At 40.3% G+C, this 20,647-nt stretch overlaps 2 protein-coding genes across 3 annotated transcripts in view; both read left to right on the forward strand.

Annotated features, from left to right (window-relative positions):
- The first annotated feature begins 1,301 nt into the window (after window positions 1–1,301).
- On the forward strand, window positions 1,302–11,893 carry LOC126402007 (splicing factor U2AF 35 kDa subunit-like). The gene is made up of 8 exons (XM_050063641.1): window positions 1,302–1,382; window positions 2,979–3,066; window positions 4,327–4,393; window positions 7,998–8,047; window positions 9,347–9,445; window positions 9,541–9,674; window positions 11,444–11,536; window positions 11,613–11,893. The coding sequence occupies exons 1-8, from the start codon at window positions 1,339–1,341 to the stop codon at window positions 11,722–11,724; spliced, it is 687 nt and encodes a 228-aa protein (XP_049919598.1). The 5' UTR covers window positions 1,302–1,338; the 3' UTR covers window positions 11,725–11,893.
- Window positions 11,894–13,764: 1,871 nt separating this feature from the next.
- LOC126401720 (cystathionine beta-synthase-like) overlaps window positions 13,765–20,647 on the forward strand; it is a 17,208-nt gene continuing 10,325 nt past the window's right edge. Inside the window, exons 1-3 of one of the 2 annotated variants that reach the window (XM_050063173.1) lie at window positions 13,816–13,911; window positions 14,836–14,886; window positions 19,997–20,297. In XM_050063173.1, coding sequence (XP_049919130.1) covers window positions 20,005–20,297 — 293 coding nt within the window. In that variant the 5' untranslated portion in view covers window positions 13,816–13,911; window positions 14,836–14,886; window positions 19,997–20,004. Of the gene's footprint in view, window positions 13,912–14,835; window positions 14,887–19,996; window positions 20,298–20,647 lie in introns of both variants that reach the window. The other variant, XM_050063172.1, reaches the window with a different exon arrangement.

Below are 20,647 nucleotides of genomic sequence, written 5' to 3' on the forward strand. Positions count from 1 at the left end.
ACACACTGTTATATTATAATGTAGTGGCCAGGCCCTAACAATGGATTTTTATGGAGAACCTTATTCTGTAGGCTTACACGCTCCCTTCAATATTTAGAAAATATGTGTTTTTCTCCTTTAATAAAGACAGAAAGTAGCATTGCATGTCTTTAATTTGACATTTACACCATAAACTGGTGCAGAAAATGCACAAATTGGCATAACATTTCACCAGAATGCAGAAAATTATGTGTTTGATGCTCAGATTTTTCTGGCAGAGGACCCCCAATCCCTTATTTTATCTTTATCCCCCCAAGCATTAAAATGAAACCTAAACCCGTGAGTAAATGTGACAATACCTCACTGTAAAAATAACCCATTACAAGTAAGTGAGCTGCATTCAAAATTTTATTGAAGTGAAAGTACACATTTAATATCAGCGACATGTACTCAAAAATAAAAGTACTCTGAATAGATGGTGTCAAGGTGTTATAGTGTTATATATCCTATGTATATTTAGCTTTTGGATTACTATTACTTATCACTTATTTAGGGGCTGTTCGTTACTTATTAGAGGGAAGGGGGTGGTGCAAAATAGGGGAGGCACTTTAAATAGTTTTTAAAGCATTGGGAAGGAGGTTATGGTTTTAGATTTGGCATAGGGGAGGGACGTTTAGCTTTAAGTGGTCGTATTTTGTATTTATTTGTATTTATTTATTTATTTATATGAGTGGGTTTCAAGGGCATGTTTTGTTTTAATCTCCAAAACCACACCACTTATCATAGCCAGAAACCGTGAAATATGGTTATTTATGGTGAAGGGAGAGTGGTGCATTTCCCCTAGTCATTAAATATTTGTAGCTTCTGGGGAGGGTCATCATATATAGCTTATTAAAAGAAATGAAGGCACACTGCAGCAACCCCCTTACTCTGATAAGTAAAGCTAAAGTTGCCTAGTTTATACCCTGAGTAGTTTTATCTGCAACATATTTTACAGGCAGAAGACAAAAGAAAATAGGCGACTAAAGCAAAGTGCAAGTACCTCAAATCTGTACATAAACAGTACCTAATAGTTACTTTCCACCTCTGGATACTCACCTGTTGGGAGAAGACAGAAATACAAAATAACGAGTAAAAACAGGGGAAAAAAAGGCAATATATTGAGGGGATTTTTTGAACATTCAGACTTTTAGGGTTGCTCGTGATAAGAAGAACTTCATTCTCGTTGAGAAATAATTAATATTTTCTAGAGCAACAGCGCTGGCATGTGGCCTTCAGGGTCATTACAAGTTGTCCTGACCGCGCGATCGCCGTCCCTTTACGTAATGACGTAACCTCTACGCTTCCGACGAGCCGAAAATGGCGGAGTACCTGGCATCCATTTTCGGCACAGAAAAAGACAAGTAAGTTTTATTTAATACTAACATTAAAAGTCGTCCAAACGACGAGTGTTTTATAAGGTATGTTTGCAGCGGTTTTTAACAGCACCAGCGGGGCTCAGCTTGTAGCCGCTGCGCTGCGGAATGACTCAGTCAAGCTAACATTAGCAACAGGAAGCTAACGCTCAGCTAACACATTGAATGAAACTCAGGGAAGCACCTCAGCTAACCTGCAGCTGCTGTGTTTTATGTGTTTGCACCAAAAATGTGTCAGTTTACAAAGTGTTCACTAGTATGTTGGTACACGTAAATATTATAAGCACACTATGGAGGTCATTAAATGTAAAGGCAGCGTGTAGCCTGGTTATTAATGAGCTTGTTAGCAGGCTAGCTGGCTAGCTCAGGCGGATTGTTGTGTTCCGTTTCACCAGTGGAGTGCAGCTTAATGCTTCCTGCACACAGTGAATTGTTTGCTATGCACAGAACTGAATATCGCGCGACATGGTAAATTTACATTTACTGCACCAGTGTGACGAGTATTTGGAGGAGGGTTGTAGTGCCGTTTGTATTGGGGGTGGTTCGTGAAACTTAAAAACAACCGGTAATCAACAGCCAAGCAGATGCTTCTCTTATCTAATAGGCAATACAATATTGGTGTAACTTAACTCCCAAACAATATTTAATTGATATTGTCTAGTTCTAATACTTAAAAGGGATCTTCATACATTTTCAGTATTCATATATGTTATTCCAGTGATCTACTACATTATGAAACACGAGTAAACATGATCTTCTCTCCCAAATATAAAATAACAGAGTGCTTAAATTCAAATTAAGTCTGGAGCTGCTCCATAGACAATGAATGGTGAAAGATGTGACAGATGACACTGAGAGCACCCAGAGGAATGTTCTGAGTATGCAGGTTCATTTTCTATTTCATTAAATGAGCACATTGGGGTATAAAAGATAAAATACAATACACACTGTGTGGGTCCTCAAAATCAGCCTCCAATTCATTGTCTGTGGAGCAGCTTCAGCTTCTGATGTCCACAAATATAGATTGAACTGTTTTTAGACCCTGTTAATAGCACAATGGAATTCTTAATTGAGGCGGTGATCCCATTTAAGTAGGTAACATAGCTCATAAATATGTCTGGTGGTTTATATTGTAAACAAATACTGGTGAAAGGCCAGAACCAACAGTGACTTGATGTGACAAACTAGTGTTGCCTGTTTATTCAAAGCCTGATATAGATATGCTTCTGTTCCATAGAGCTCCGTCGCGGTCAAGACAATATTATAAATACATCAGTGAGCCATGCGCAAGAAGTTCCCTCCTTACATGGAAATTGTGTTTTATTTCTTTTTTCTTTTTAAGTGATGAAAGCTTGTTCAACTTGTTCCCACAAGACCTTGTGGGCACAAAATAAAAAATTTCAGATTTCAATTTTTCAGAGCTGTAGGGGCTCCATAGTTTTGGGAGATTTTTGAATTTTTAAAATACAAGCATTATAGGCTCTTGACCTGTTCTGCAGCCATAGATATGTTGATTTGGAAAGTCTTAAGAAACAATGATGCATGATTGGTGTGAGTCTGATGACACTTTTCCTTCTTTTCCAGGGTCAATTGTTCCTTCTATTTTAAAATTGGTGCTTGCAGACATGGAGACCGCTGCTCGAGATTGCACAACAAACCAACCTTCAGCCAGGTGAGGATCCCACCACAAGTTTTTCTACCAAAATAATGGCTCTTTATCCCATGGTCTCGTTGAATACTTGACTCTGATTGGCTGCAGGGTGTCCATTAGGTAAGGGATAATGCCTGACAAGGTGTCCATTATCAGGAATTAATGGCCGGTGTGAAGGCATGAGCTGTCTGACATGCAGACACCTCTCTGGGCATTTTGCCTAAATAAACTGCACAAACATGTAACACTTTTCTGCCTTAACAGATGAGGCGATTTTCAATTTGCCTCTCATTCACCCATTCACACGCGTACTGACACACTATTCATACAAATAATACAAAATTACATACATACAAAATTAAAGTATCCTAATCAAATAAAACAGCAGTTTTTTTCTGTTTGTTCGGATAAGACGCTGTGAAAAAAATGCTTTGGAGCTGCACCCAAGCCTGTTCTGGCATCCTGTTGGCTAAAATGTTGGTGACGTTCTAATGTAAACAAACACAAGCAATATCGTACCATATACAGGTGTGACCTAGATAATTTTTGTCAACCTCGATAAGTTCATAACCCAATTATTGTGACTCATCGAGGCACACACCCATATCACAAGTCATGTTGCAAACTAAACCAGTGAAGACTGTGTGGAAGCTCTTAACTCATGCAGCCGATCTGTTTGAAAAAAAATGTCATATTCACTTATTAGGTGAAACACTGAATTGGTATATTGACTGTGTAATCTCTCAGACATGGTCTGCTTCATGTGGCATTAGAGTTAAAAGTGTTCATATGCACTGTAGATGAGTTACTTCTTCAAAAGTTTGTTTTTAGTTGTTAAGTAGGAGTACTGTGTGTGCAAAGTGTTTTGCTCATATTTTGCAAACCTCTGCTAATTTTCTAGTTAATGTGTCAGCAATTACTTTTGGTTAAAAAAAACCTGTCCTGTCAGTCATTTCCTATTGTGTCATATCCTTTTCCCAGCAATTGCATTTCATAGCTCCTTTTTACGATATTAGACAAGTTAATTCTTCTTCCATGGAATTATTAATCAGTGTGTAGGCAGGCGAGAGTGGTTTACAGAAATTATTCTGAAACAGAACTGTACCAGACATGTCATTATCGTAGCTTTCTCCTCAGTTTCAAGGATTTTGTACGTGCGTGACTGTCATAAAGATGTAAACAAGCTAAAATAGAGTTTCATATAATCAGAAATAGCACACCGCTAGACATTCATCAAAGAATCCCGTCTGACCAAATGCGTTTTTGTTCTTTCCTCTGCAGACTATCTTGATTCAGAACATCTACCGTAATCCCCAGAACAGCGCACAGACGGCCGACGCTTCTCGCTGTAAGTTAAAGATATGTCAGCAACCTCCCTTTGTATTACCTTGAAGTGGTGTTCACATATAACAACAGGTGTGAGGTGCTGCTTCAGCCCTGTTAGCTGGAGACCCAGCTGTGACCCTTTTATCTCCTAAGTATCCAGACCAAATATTGAGTCATGCATCTGTCATTACCTAATACCAACGAAAAGCACACCTGCTTCTGATACTTCCACTATCTGTTTTTCAACCTTGTGTAGCCGAGCATTCACGCCGATACACAAACAGTACATACAGCCTGTGTAGATTATGGTAGAACATCTAGAACTGTGTGTTGTTGGAGTGTGCAGTAAATGCGCTGAGCCCAGTCGAGTAGAGTTGAAGCAGTACCTCGCACACAGGTAAGTGTGTAATGGGCAGCGGGGCCTTAGTGTTTTTATATTGGGCCCCATAATTGAATTATGCCTCCAGTGAATTTGAAAGCATTGCATTCACTCTGCCATTGACACAAGAGGCATTCTTTACTTCAGCATCACAAAATGACTGTTGATCCAGTGAAATGTCCTCTGTCAGCACCCTTCTTTGTCCCTTAAATAATCCACAGGTGCCGTTATATTTCATAATCAAGTCTAACAATTAGAGTTTTATTTTAGTTTAGGTTGTTTTCATTTAAATGTGCCACAACTTAGGACAATTTAAAGTCTTAGGAGGTCATTCTCTTCCTTTCAGCACAGGGCTGGGCGATAAAATAATCTCAAAAGGGGATCATGATAAAATTTATGTCGATATTGATGATAAGCTTTTGACAGTTTTACTCCATGCACCGAAACAATGTCTGTATAAACAGGGCAGCTGGCAGGATGGGATCATGGGCAGCATGGGATGTTTTGACGACGTGTTACGTGTGCGACCCATCACATGAGATTAAAAAAGGAGCTTTTAGCAATTAGCAGCTAAGAACAGTGGTCGAAAATTATCACAAATTGGGGAAACAATGAGTTCAAGGTGCCCCTTACCCTCTGAGCAGAGGACAAGATCAGCCGCCATGTAACAAAGATGATAAATTATTGTTGCTGGTATGTTACGCCATTGTTATAGTTTATTAAGCGCTGCCGATGCCTGTGTTCTATGTCACACTAGTGGCCGACACTGTTAAATGTCATGTCACGCCTCTTTTGCTTACGCAATGCCGGCATGCAACCTAAAATCACACACTGGGGCAGAATGATGCTACCGTCATTTGGTATGAGGAAGGGACTTTGTAGCAGCCTTATAGGACAACCTCTGTAAAACTATCATTATCCATATGTGCAACCAATCGATCAATGTGGATAATTATCGTGAGACTATTTTTGCCTTATTGTCCAGCCCCATTTCAGCCTGTTATTACATAGACAACTCTGGAGACTAATTTACCAGGAAAGGTGATCCATTATTGTGAATGAGTAGCTCATTTATAGCTTAGTTGTGTTTTGCAAGGTTGTGTCCGAGCAGTAAAGTTTTAAATTAAGTTTGGTGTTTTATTTAATGCATTAATCAAAAAACAAAAAACCCCTGAAAGTTATTTTACCTTGTTTGTATAGATCACAGCCTCTTCACTCTTAATCAAATCAAAATGTTTGATCCACAATCTCTTACATTAAACGGGACTTAAATCTAGTATACACACTTAGAGCCTAAACTTGGAGCCCATTCTCAGACCTGTAATATTAAGAAACGTAAAACAGACAAAAATTGGGTAAAAGGAGTGAATATCCGAAAAACAGTGAGGGCTACAGACAGTGAGCTTCAACTTTATCCATCACATATTTAATTACCCAGGACTTACGATATGTGATAACAAAGGGCCGCAATTTACTGATAGAAAAATTTCTAATCAAATTTTTTTCTTCCTCAGCTCTTTATTTTGATTTATGTCACAGAAGTTTACGTTTTGTATTTCAGACCATTTCCCTCTTGAACATTTACCTTCATAACCTTCAAAACTCTGCCCAGTCTGCTGATGGTTTACACTGTAAGTTCTCCCTTCATCCGCAGGACCCTCCAGCACTGACTGCACTTAATTTACTGTATCACACCTCCCCACATATAATTTGGCTTAGTGCAGGAACATGTCCTCTAGAGATGTCTAGCGCATCACATCATTTCCTGGAGAATAGAATAACAGGCCACATGCTGTTCTGCATGTTTTCCTGGCCGAACTCAAACTACCTGAGTCTGTGTCGTGCAATAATGTGCACAACTTTGTGTCAGATCTTTTCATTTTGTTCTTGTAAAACAGACGTGTTAAAAAGCTTAAAAGCTATGATTAACTTACTGTTTCTTTGTTCCTTGCATTACACTTAAAAGGGTAACCTCGGTATTTTTCAACCTGGACCCTATTTTCTCATGTTTTTGTGTCTAAGTGACTAATGGAACAACAATTTTTGAAACTGGTTGAGCACTGAGGGAGAGCACTGCAGCTAGCAGTCATAAAACAGGCTGCAATGTAATCACTCCAAGCAAATAAGCACTGTCAATTTACGTCCACTAAAAGTGTTTGTTTTTACCACAAACAGGCTCAGATTGTTGTTTTAAGTGTCTGACAACATTATGGAAATAACTTCGACAGAGATAGACCTTTTTGTTTGAGTAAGATTCTTTTTGTTTAACCAGAAACGGCTTTGAAAAGGCTATCGCCAAACCCCCCAGGCTCCATTCAAATAAACTGTACTTTTACTGTGAATAGAGCCAGCATATTTTCACATCTAACTAAATTAAGTTTTTGTAGTTAGTAACTTAGCACTAAATTCCTGAAAAAGTTAGGAAATTAATAGCATGGTTTTCCAGGCCTGGAAATGATTTGGAATTAAAAGAATGTTTGGGAAAAAAACTTAAAACATGTCTAATGTTACGCTAAATATGTCCCTGTATTACGAAATTTAAATCTAGACCTGCGTTGTGTGCTCTGTCTCTGTAGGGATCCTCTCCATAATGTTGTCAGTCACCTAAAATAATCTGAGCCTGTCAGACACAAAAAAGAGCACTTTTAGTTGGCATACATCAATGGTGCAAACATGCTCCAAGTGGTTACATTGCAGCCTGTTTTGCCCCTTCAGCTTCAGTGCTTCAAAAATTGTTGTGCCCATTAGTCACCTAGACACAAAAACACGGGGAAAGAGTATCCAAGTTGAAAAAACAGAAGTTTCAGTACACAATTTTTGCTTCTGAGTCATTGAAGCAGGTTTCTACTAGTGCTGTCCTCAACCTAGGAAGTTCTCCTTCATGTAGTAGCCAGAGATTGTCATGAAGTAGTTGATAAGCTAGCCGTAAAAACACAACATGATGGTAATGTAGTTACACAAACAGAGGGTAAAACACTGGCAGATCATTTAAAGTTAAGCAGTTAACCAGGAGAAGGCTAAGAGGGCTTCTGTAATTTAGGTTGGGAGAGAGTAGACTGTTTCTCTGGAAACAAATGACATACAGACTCTCCATCTTTTCTGATCGATGTTTGCAGGGTGTCACTAACATAGCAAGATGTATCAGTTAGATTTGTTTGCTAAAAGCTACACGGTCCATTTGAAGACTCTTTTGCCACCAGCGTCCGCCTGGCTTTGCCCTGACTGTCCCTTTGTTGACATTCTGTAGGTGCCGTCAGCGATGTGGAAATGCAGGAGCACTATGATGAGTTCTTTGAGGTGAGCGACCTTTTGTGCTGGCGTCTCGTCTTCACTCCACGTTGCACAGTGTGACGTCACTACTGCGTTATCTGCTTTTTGTTGAAACATTGCAACCAAAAGGAGCATCATGACATTGCCAAAATTTATTCAGTTTGTGCTGAGGCAAGAGTCATTTAGGAGCCAGTATGTACTCAGCTGGAATACGCAACAGCTGCTTTTACATGTGGACAATGCCAGGTAGTATAGATAAAAAAAAGAAATTATAATAATTGTGCTTTTATTGGTATAAAAAGTAGCTATTTTCTTCATTTTATTTTCTTGTTACTTAATTGTGACTGTGTTTTTGAGTCCTGAATATAAAGCTAAAATCTTTCTAGATAATCTGTGGATAAAACTACCTATGATGACATGTCTCAGCTTCATTTGAAATGAAAAGAAATGTGTTGCTGAACCAGGCAGACTGTCAATACAAAGGTCATGCCAAAACATAATCTCCAAACCGTTATATAATAAACTCACCCTTCAGTATAAAAGGATGTTTTAATAAGGGGTGTTGGCTGAACTGTCACAGTAACTCCACACAACAGTCACTCACTAATATGCAGTGTGTGTGAACCAGTTGCACATAATAATTGTTTATTTTCGATATCCAGCCTGTGTCTGATCATTACATCTGCAGGATTTCACCCACAGGAAACTGGTTAGCCGAGGTGTTAAACTTGGCTAACCCATTTCCTTGTTACCAAAGGCAAATCCACGCAGAACACAAAATAAAACCTTAGAGACAAGATCAGACTACAGAGCAGTTTCTTTCCTCAGGCTGTAAAAACCCAGAAACACCAAACAGACAACAAAGAACTATGGCAACGAAGGCTGACTGGTGCCTGTGTCTCAGCCAAAAAGTTGCACCTGAACACACTTTAAAGACTACATCCGACTGCCAGCAGGCACCTATGTTCTGCTCCTGCGTGAGAGGAAATCAAGGCTGCGTGATATGCAAAAAAATTAAGCATTATTTTGACGGATTTTGCAGATCCTGAGCTTTGGATATTGCATTTGGCCATATTGCAATTTCAGTAATATTTTGATTAATTGTGCAGCCCTAGAGGGAAAAAAACTCTCCATTCCAGCAGGTGGCGGTAGTCTGTATTCTTCATTCAAAAAGGGAAACCAGAGGACCAACAGGACAGATTCAAGACGCTAGATCTTTTGTATTATAAAAGGACTGCAACTTGCATGACTTGACGAAAAAAAGAACCTTGATAAGAACCTGTCGGAGAGTTAAATTGTTCCTTCTGTCTCTTATTCCTGACACAGGAGGTGTTCACAGAGATGGAGGAGAAGTACGGAGAGGTGGAGGAGATGAATGTGTGTGATAACTTGGGCGACCACCTTGTCGGCAATGTCTACGTCAAGGTTGGTGATTGATCCGAATGTATTCACAAGACAGGTGGAGCTGACACAATTGAGATTGTACGAATGGATGTGGTATGTGTGCCTCCTGTGTGCAGTTTCGCCGCGAGGAAGATGCAGAGAAAGCGGTCATGGACCTGAACAATCGGTGGTTCAACGCCCAACCCATCCACGCCGAGCTCTCCCCCGTCACTGACTTCAGGGAAGCTTGCTGCCGCCAATATGAAATGGGGTGAGTCTAATAGATCTTTTTAATACAACAAACCGTACAATATTGTGCTGAGATAGCAACTAAATAACAGAGCAAAGGGCTTAATGTGAAATGTTGTTATTGCAACTAGTGCAAAAGCTTCCTCCTTACACAAAATGTTTAAATAAATGTAATGAAATTTTAAGTTGGTGCAGGGCAGAAGAAATTTTGTTGATTTTCTTGCCTGCATTTTAACAGCAGCCGAGCAGAGGACTTCTGTTTTTCCTCTTGCGTTGCCCAATCAACAGATAGAAAACTAGAAAAACGGGAAATCTCAAAAGGATATTACACGGTCTGGACACTGTTCTCCACTGGCTGAAGTTTCCATGCTGACGTCCTCCTGATATTAGCAGTAATCGCCATATGAGTGCAGTTCAAAGCAGCAGTGATGAGCTAGACAGTGGGATACAGACACGCACTAGTCTCGCTCACCAGACCTTTCTCAAGAAAAGAAAGGTCTGGCTGGGCCGACTCTCACTTTAAGATTGGAGAAAAAAACGCCCCGGCTGCTTGTATTTCTTTCAACCAATCACAATCGTTCTGGGCGGTGCCACAGCAACGGTGCGCTTGCAAAAATATTGGGGGGAAACAGGTTTTGGTGTAACACGCCCACAAAAATATCGCCTACAGGACGCGAACCATGGCAGAAAAATGGCTACATCCCCGCAAGATCAAACACCACAAAAGTTAGTAAAGGACGTGTTGAAAGCGGTTGAAAACTGCTACACAACCGGAGGTGGTAGGGTGGGACTTCAGCGGGTGGCTCGTTCTGCCCAATGAGAGGCTGATCTATGCAGCGAACTTCTGCCCACTCAGACTAGACACGCACTAACATGCATGAACAAAAGGACCGGCAGAGAAGCTCAGATTACAACACACACAGGTCGTGTGACATCATTCTCTTCTCAGGAAGTGTTACTCCACTCTCTTTACATAGCATATAGTTGTTTGCTGCAGTAATAGTGCTCTGAACATTACAGCATACAGAACTTTTAACACAAATGGATTATAAAACAACTAAAAATCAATGCTTCTGCTGCTTCTGCCACACATTGTTTTACTGGAGAAGCTTTTACACTTTGTGCGTCTGTGTGAAGGCAGAAAAAGATGTGTTGCAGGCAGCAGGGTAGTGAGGTGGGAAGAGAGTCTGCCCTGCAGCTATCCCAGATAAAGCTCCGCTATTCATCCTGCAGCTAAGGCTGGATTACTAACCGGGTAAAGAGGGCAGTGAAGGGGCCTCGAAAGCTCCAGACTTACTGCGTGTAAACTGCTTTGTGCTCATTTAATTGCCAGCTTGTTAGGGAGTATGCACAACTGAAGCACAGTATCAAGAGACATGATAAGAGCCTGGTAGGTAAAAACGGCCGTGCCAGCAGCTAGATAAAACTTCAGCTCGCACGTGTGTCCTTCAGCGAGGCACTGAAACCGTACCCAGCTGCATGGGCACCGTGTGATTTATAACATTTTGTTTTAAATGCAAGATAAACTTTGTCCTTGCAAAGTGGGAGGAAACTTGTGCCCCTCTGCTTTATGAGACTCTGTGTTTTTCCGTTGGATCAGGAGTTGTTTGCTCTGCCAGTGATAGGACCAAGTTAGTGTGAGTGTGGGGGGAGATAAAGATCAGATGTTCTGCTTGGTGGGCTGCCATGCTCCTCAGTATGTGTAACTAAGAGCCAATTTTTACTCATGGCACGGCTACACCAAATGCAAGCCAAGCAAGTGTTAACCCTTTATGTGCTGTTTGCCTACAGAGAGTGCACCCGAGGTGGCTTCTGCAACTTCATGCACTTGAAACCCATATCGCGGGAACTTCGTAGGGAGCTGTACGGCCGCCGCAGGAAAAGGTACGGATATCTTGAAACGTTTATATTCTGGGATCAGTCAGAATTTGTGGATTAATGTTTCTGACTCTCCCATCAGGCACCGCTCTCGCTCGCGTTCCCGTGAACGACGCTCCCGCTCCAGGGACCGACGGCGGGACCGGGAGAGGCCAAGACGGTCGAGGGACCGAGAGCGCTCTGGAAGATTCTGAAGGAAGCCAAGACTGACCCAATGTCCTACCAAATCCCTCCCTCCTAACCCCAGCAGTGATGACAAAGTTATTTTCTTTTTTGGTGAATTGTTGGAAGTGTTTTTCTTTTATTCCCTTTTTTTAAGACGAGCTTGTGTCGCTTTCTCAATAAAACAGATTTGTAATTCTGCACTGGCACCACTTACTTACATGAACCTAATAATTGATTACAGAGAGACCTTTTATACACAGAAAGTGCTGATTTTTTGATAGACTTTGGTAGCATTCTTGCACAACTGTTGAATCATTAAAAAGAATTTGGGCTAATATGTGAGCCTTTAAGCAAGAGTTATGAGTTTAGCTAAGCTGTGGGTCAGAATATAAAGCTACCAGCTACTGTATTATTCTGATGCTGCTGCTAAAAACAAGCACCAGTTGTTTTTCAAATGCAACCCAATCTGGAGCTCCTTTTCAGTCCTGTCACACATCTCTGTCACTGTCGCCGTCGTTAAACTGGTATAACTGGTAGTGACAGATCTGATGAGCCATTCAGACTTGGCATCAACCACATTCATAAATAGAGTTTTAAATAAGAAATGAATGCACTTCATTATGGATGAATGCAGACAACTACGTTGTTGTAAATGTATCTACATTACCACCTCCTCAACGTAGCTTACTGTTACGCTTACTCGTTGCTTTAATCACATGGTGAATGATGCAGTGTTAACAGAAGTTTGATCAGCTGTGGAGCTCAAAGAGTGATAAAGCTCTGGCATGGAAAATAATTTTAGATTTGAATGACAGTTTCAGATTTTTACTTCACGAAACTTTTCCTGTATCAATTTTTCTCACGGCAAAAAAAGTGACAAAGTTTCAAATGAAAAAAATGATTGAAAATAAAGTCATTGTTAAAATACAAAAAAAAAAAACCCACTGAAAAGACTAACGAAAAACAAAACTATTGTCAATAAAGTAAAAACATTTTAACATCTGTGTTTTGTTTTTCAGTGGCAAATTTAATTTTCGATGCTAAGACTGACTGTCACTGTTGGAGATTAATCAAAAATCCACAGAAGAATAAGTCACAAGCAAAAAAATTTTTAAATTCTGATATTCTTTTGCATTCTGATATTTTTCAATTACATCTTACATCTTTTGATTTTGTGTTTATGTCACTCTCCAATGTTTTATTAAGATGATTTTTTTTCCAGTTCCAATTTTCTGTCACTACTGGTGTGAAAAGACCTAAAACTACAAAAAGTGACATGAAGTCAAAATCAGGAGACTGTCCTTGATTGTCCTTCTTTTGAGTTTCATCTTATCAATGTCATTTTTTTCTTACTATTTTTTTTAACTTAAAAAAGTAGTAAGAACTAAAAGAATAGTGACATGATGTCATAGTCAAAAGATTGTCGTGAAAAAACATCAGAATGTAAATATGTATATATAAAAAATACTAATTGTTAAAAGTCATTTTAATGACTTGCTTTTACTTTTCCTTGGAAATGTGAGTGTTTCCGGCTCGAGCTCCACAGCTGATCAAATTAATGGAAATATTGCATCATTCACATGGTAAAAAAGAAACTTAACGTCACCACACTTTCTGTTTAAAAAAATGAAGACCACATGGTGACTCTCAGGTTTGGAAATTACTAAAACATATGGAAAAATATCGATATATTCTTAAAGAAGAATATAGTTACACACTCTGATATGTGATATATGAAAATAAAAAATAAGAATATTGGAGAACAAAAGTTTTAAAACCCCAAACTGGCATATGTAACTTTTCCAAGACCGTGACAACTAATATTTATATTATGTTTAATTCTGTGTGAGTGACAGTCCACGCATGAGAAGCTCTCGAGATGTCACATGTGTGAAAGGTACACGGAGTGTGTTGGGTCAATAAAAGGTAAACAGGTGGTGTTGGTAACTTTAACACAGCGTTTTCCCGAACCCTTATTAAGAAATCTCTGCTCTGATTGGCCGAGCGGACCAAACAGACGCCCCCGCCGCAGCCAATCGGAGCGCGCCTTAAAACTTTGACCACCTCCCCTTCCTTTAGGTCCACGTGTTTCGTCACGTATACCGCTGTCTCTCGGAAGTTGCTCACTCCGCATTGTTGTCCTGGGTACGCGTGTACATCAGGGCCATCTGTGTTTCTGTCTTTTACAGGTCTGTGAGGCGCGTTTGAATCACAAGGTGAGTGGGAATCATTAATACAGAGGATGGAGACTGAAATAAATCATATATAGATATATGAGGGCACGTGGTGGTCTGACGTTTGATGACTGAGAGGCTTTTCTGATGCAACACCGTAACTGCGCAGTTCACATTTTTCTTGCTCCTTTTGTCTCCTAATATGTACTTTGTATTCCCGTGTATTAGCTGCTCACATTAAACCTGATAAATCTTATTCTTACGTAATTATTTTACGCTAATTCTGAAGGTTACCTTGACATTTGTACCTTTAAATCACTGCTGAATCATACATATTTTCCCTTCCCTTATTCCCTCAGTTCATTTATTTCTATAAATTAGCTGCCTTTTATTCTGCCATATACGGGATGTAATGCCCAGCAGGTGTTAAAGGGCTGTAACGAACGATTAACTTCCCCATTATTTTTAACAAGGAAGCGATGAGTCATCTGCAGTAACAGTGACGAATCAAAATATGTGTCTAAAATCTACATTTTGTTCGACCAGGTGTCAAAAATCTAAATATATTTATCTTATTTTTGTGGAAAATCACAATTAAGGTACGAATATTTTCATTGGCGCAGGGGCGTGCGTTTCCTTTCAACAATGTGGGGTAGGGAGGGGGGTCACACATTTAATTTTCTGCATTCTGGTAAATTTTCATGCACCAGTTTGTGCTTTATCGGCTTTAATTTATACTGTAAGTGGCACAAATGTACATTTTCTAAATGTCAAGGGCACCCCAGCTGGCTAGTGACGTCATAATACATTGATATTTGGTTGAATTTATGTTGTGACGTCAGATGACCAAAAGGAGAACATCATTCTGGTGAATTTTTATGCACCAATTTTTTATTTTTCGGCATCCATTTGTAGTGTAAATGAAATAAATATACATGTACTAAATGTCAAGGGCACCCCATTTAGGTTGTGACGTCGGTTGACCAAGAGGACAACGTCTAATCCCAACGAACACTGGTAAATTTAATGCACCAGTATGTGCTTTTTTCGGCATCGATTTGTCGTTAAAATGTCTTTAATTATGTCAAAATAATAGTGCTCTGCTGTTTTCATGTTTTTAGTGGGGGAGGGTGGCGCACAAATGTACACTTTTCTAAATGTCGAGGGCACCCCAGCTGGCTAGTAACATCATAAAACGTTGCTAGGCTGACCAAAATTTCATGTCAGGCCAACGTCTAATCCCAACACCAATGTGACGTAGAATATTGATGTGAGATGACATTGATATTTTGCTAGTTTTAAGTTGTGTTGTAAATGAACCAAAATCCAACGTCTTCCAAACGTCTCATGCCATCGTGGTCTTGACGTACATTAATGATATTCATTTGTAAGGTATAAAGAACAAAACCTAACGTCTGCAAAATGTTGTAATGTTAATGCCCACATGTGAAATTCTAGCGTTGTTAGACGTTTAAAATATCATCAACCCGATATCTGACGAATGCAAGAGTCCAACATCTTTCTGATGTCATATTAACATCCAGTGCCAGCTGGGACGTGTCCCCTGCTTGCTGCATTGGCGAGTAATCTGCCAAATGATCATTAATTTACTGTTTTGTAAGATAAAAAAGGTTTTGGGTTTTTTTCTTGTGTAGCTTCATCTTCAAAATCTGAAAACGTGTCTTCATTCTCTCTTGATCGACTAACTGACTAATTGATTGGTCGCCTAATCCTCACAGCTCCACTACAGTACCTTTATCACTCCTCACTCTTTTCCCGACACATCCAATCACAGTGAGATTACACTCGGTTACTTTTTAGCTCCTGACCATGTGCTTTTGGGTTTCCAGGTGTACATGCCTGCTGTTTTACATTGTGATTCTAGTGCCAGCATTCCTGGTGTTCACATTTGGCCTACCATTTGTTATGGCTGAGTGAATATCTATAGTCTGCTCTTCTTGTGCTATTGACCAGCTGATACTTTGTTGCTGGCAGAGCAGTTATCTGACCAACACTTAACCTGCTGCACAGTGATTATTGTGCTTTGAGAGCACAGAACATACCAGAGGAGATTAGAAATGCCACAAGTTAAGCAGATAACTGAGTCTGATAAGGTAAGAATATTACAGGGATTTGTCGTTAGATTGGGTTTGATGTTGCCAGGCTCGGATCAGGTGATTTGCGCACTGTATTCCCTCAGCCTGGTAGGTATTTGAGGATTTGATTTCTTGGCTTATTAAGTGTGGCTTATTAAACAAAAATTGAAGTTTTTCCTTGTTAAATCTCCTTGAAGGTTTTTACTGCCAGGCGGCCTGGGCTCAGCGCCGCATGTACTCTCACGTAGGATCACATTGCCCCTGCTGAACCCTGTAAGGCCACCAGATACCACCTACTCGTTCCCACAGTCACCACAGCAGTTGTGAAACCTTAATTAGCTGTGTGACTTCTAACGGCTGCACAGATCTAGTGTCAAGAATTTAAGTAACGTGTGGGCAGGAAACGAGGGTAAACACGTAAAACTGGTTCCTGTGGTTACTCATTTTGTCAAGAGATAGTAATCCAGTGGATTTCGTCTGTCTGATGAAAGTTAAGCAAGGAAAAAAAAGAGTTTGCAGGGAGATGGAGTCTAACATTTTATTTACAAGGGTGTGACTAACTTAAAAGCAGCGTGTCTCAGGGAAGTTTTCTCTCCCATGCAGAGTTGTTTGCGTAAGAAGATGTAGTTGTTTGACTGTGTGCACATCATATGAACCCTTGGGGGTTTTAACAGCTGGCCTCGGTGTGTGCATTGCGTATTAGTGAAGGTTCATCTGCTGCTGTTTCTGCCAGACGGTGGAGAAACCTAATGGATGTGTTGACAAGCTGAGAAAACATCCATGTCAGAATGTATAGGCGCTAAAGGATTGGGAGGCATCTGATTCTTTGTGTTAAGTACTCTGTAATTTTTTCAAAGCAGGGAAACCAGTGAAACGTTTGGGGAAATGTTTGGGGAAAGGGGCCCCCAGATTGCCACTCCACCAACATTAACACATGTATGCAGGTTTTTTAAACATGGGAAAATCCGTTAAAAATAGGCAATAGACTACCTCTTGTCAGCCTCTGCAGCAGACGAGTATGCCTTTCTGTTTATTTCTTTTACTGGTGTATCACATTTGATGTCACGGGCGGGTCTGAAAACAGGTTAGTAAACGGTAGAAAGCCAGTGAAAATGTTAAAGTAGTTACTTCTTTTTTATATCTCTTACTTATTTAGTCTCTCTGTCAAACTTGATGCAGACTAATTTCAAACAATGTTCAGTCAGTGCTTGGATGGAGACGCACGGTAATTTGTGGCGGCCCGTCGTTGCATTGTGCCAGCAAAGGCTACCGATCCAAACTGATAGAGCTGGAGCCCATGTTAGCTGGTCTTAGTGGGCTTTTTGTCGAATATGAAAGGAGCTATGTGGGCAGATTTTGAAGCAACAACTAAAAACCCCTCTAAACTTCCTGTAAAGGCACTGTACAGTGCAACCCCGCACCCCAAAAAACCCTTCGTGGGGCCCTGTCTAGCTACTGTATGACAGGTGGATAGTGCCACTTAGGACAGTCGGCTGTTACCGCACCACAATGAAACAAGCGTAAATTTCTAGACACCAGAAATGACAGAAAAATCGAAAAGAGGAAGAAAAACAACACCAGCGGGTGTTGTGAGGCCGTGTCTAGCATCGCCACTGGCCTCATGTCTAATTCTGTTGTCTGTAGGGCTGCACCTAACAATAATTTTCATTAGCAATGAGCCTGCAGATTATCTTGTCAATTAATCGATACATTATTTGGTCATTATAATGCCAGAAATAGCGAGAAAAGTTCCTCACTATTGTGTTGTTGCTGCTTGATAAATGATTAAAACTATAAATCAGTCTGTCTGCCAAAACCTGTCCAATCAGACTTGTAGTATTAATCACCCCGCAGTACTTAACTCCTGTTTAAAGCTAATGTTTAACATTTATTGACTTTTACGACATTTTACAGCTGTAACAACGGAGCGTTAATTCATTTAAGGTTTACTTTTACAATCACAATAATCTGAGGTGGATGCACGTCTGTATTGTTAGCAGTAAAAAGTAATTTGCTCTTCATATCAATCAATCAATTTATTTGTCACATAAAATTCTATTAAATAAAATTTAATTGAAATGTTAGTTCCATTAATTTGCGCATTAAAACAAAACGACTTTAGTGCAAACAGGATTGGGCAGTCTTCATTTAGGATCCTTATTTCCTGAGGGAAGGAGCTCTTCCTGAACCTCTAGTGTAATCAGAAATAGGGCTGCCACGATTAGTCGACTAATCGATGACTAATCGACTATTAAAATAATCGGTGACTATTTTAGTAGTCGACTAATCGGTTTGAGTCATTTTTCATAGAAAAGTACTATAAAAGTACCCCAAAATACTCTTACTGCAGCTTCTTACGTTCAGATATTGGCAGCTTTACACACTCTCCCGTGACAGTGAACTAAAACCCTTTGGCGTGAGTACAAAACAAGACATCAGATGACGTCATTTTGGGGTTTGAGCAAGACAGACCGACATTTTTCAACATTTTAACACATTTTTCGATGAAATGATTAGTCGACTAATCGAAGAAATAATCGACAGATTAGTCGACAATGAAAATAATCGTGAGTGGCAGCCCTAATCAGAAATAAATGACTTTGTTCTTTTTTCCACATTGAATGGATGATGCAATATTTGCCAAAGCTTCATCAGCCAATGGTCCAGACCTCTCCTCTACTCTCAGTTCTGTTTTCTCATGTTCTCTAAATATTTAGTCATGAATGGTGTAGGAGTGCACAGGATGGGAGGGAGCAGTCACAGTTCCAGGTTAAGGATGACAGGGCTTTGTTTGTCGGTGGTAATATGACTCAGCATTAATGGAGGAAAGGAGAGGCGTGGTGTTTGTTTTTCACTTGGAACTACTAACATGTGGTGACTTATCAGTTTACATTACATTTAAAGGAATAATTCACCAACGAAATAATCATGAGTGTATTAGTTATTCATTTAGTGTTACACTGAAATTATGAAGAAAACTTTTTTTTTTTGCATGCCTTCAGGGTGAACGAAAAATCCAAAAATGTGCCAAATTCTCAATGAATTGAAGTAAGTGGGGGCCACTGAAATCCTGCTTCTTAGCTCGTTCTTCTCACCAAATGCTAGTTAGCCACTTAGCACATTAACGGCATCGCCTGATGTCGAAAGAACAAATGATATTTAGAGTGCGATAGCGAACAATGACACCAACAATTCGGGAAACGTTTCTGCTGAAGAGCTCAATGGCTAAGAACAGAATATTACCGAAAACAACAAGTGTGTCACTTTCATGTCCGCTGTTTGTTTGTTTTTTTGTCGTATCTCCATTTCTGAACTCCATCATCTCTGCTGCTAATTCAACATGTTGAATCAGCCAAAAAATAGCCAACAAGGGCCAGCTAGCTCAAACGGTGCGGGACACATCGCAAAAACTTTGGCGACAGACGCTAACAGATGACCTGACACTGACCAGTGGCAGCTCGCTAGCTTGGTTCGTTAGCACCCTTAGAGTCTGAGTCTCAGGATACTTTAAACTAGTATGGCTTGAGCAAAAACGTATGTGTTTGGGAAGTACTGAGCACATGACTGGATAAATTAGACTTTTATTATACTGCATGAGTTGTGTAGGAGTTTGTAAACAGATGTTTGACGTAGTTTTACTGTTGTTAAATGTGAACCTCATATGACTTCAATTTAATCAAGATTGTTGTCTGTCTTTGGAGTCTTTGTTGACTGTGTAAGCAAGAGAGAAAAACAAAGTTTTCTTCCTGGATTCAAGGTTACATGGGGTGAGGGATGACATGCAAATGATCATTTTATAGGTTAAGTATGCCTTTAGGCACGACGAGGCTTTATTTGTTAGTGTCAACATGACGCTGTGTTAATGGAGGAAAGGAGTGGCTCTGTTTGTTTTCCAATGGGTGCTGCTGACATGTGGTAACAAAGCACTGGAGGGAGAAATAACTTTAATGTCAGCTTTCAACTGGCTGGAGATGGCATAAAAAAATACCACAGTTTGTCACAGTAACATATTCCTTGTGTTTTTTCTCCAGGATAAGCCATGCCGTCAGTTCCCTCAACCAATGAGACCACGGTCAAGAGCCCCGTGTGCCCTCATGCTGCCAAGATGCTCACCCACACCAATGGAGAGGGCAAGCTCCGGGAGGGTTCGTTACCAGTGAACGGGGTTGACAAGACGCCGCCAGCGGACACTGAGGAAGGGAACAGAACCATTCAGATCAACACAAAGAACGTCACTACTGAGAGGAAATGGATCCGGCCTGACCTTCCCAGCCGCTGCACATGGAGCCTGGGAGCATCGAAAGCCGACTCCCCTCACACACAAGTTCCAAGGTCAGAGTGATGTTCAAATTTCAACCACTTTTGCATGGGAAACAATCGACTGTGCTGTTAAAATGTCAGCTTCAACAAAGACCGCTTAAATGTGTTCGGGACTGAAAGTTGTTGTTGCACATACAGACCTGCCAACCTGTACGCATTTTGCGTACCAGGCACGCATTTTGACATCAAAGTACGCTGGTACGATTTGATGCTCTAAAAGTACGCATATCACTCGATCGCGCATTTCGCCGGTTTCAGTGTATTTGTCTATGCAAGATGTCACTCAAGTTGATACCCGGTGAATATAGGCGCGTAGGCGGAACGAAAAGATTTCGGCCAATCAGATTGCTGCATATTGCCCC

The sequence above is a fragment of the Epinephelus moara genome, chromosome 15 (genome assembly GCF_006386435.1).
Source record: "Epinephelus moara isolate mb chromosome 15, YSFRI_EMoa_1.0, whole genome shotgun sequence".
Classification (NCBI taxonomy): Eukaryota; Metazoa; Chordata; class Actinopteri; order Perciformes; family Serranidae; genus Epinephelus; species Epinephelus moara.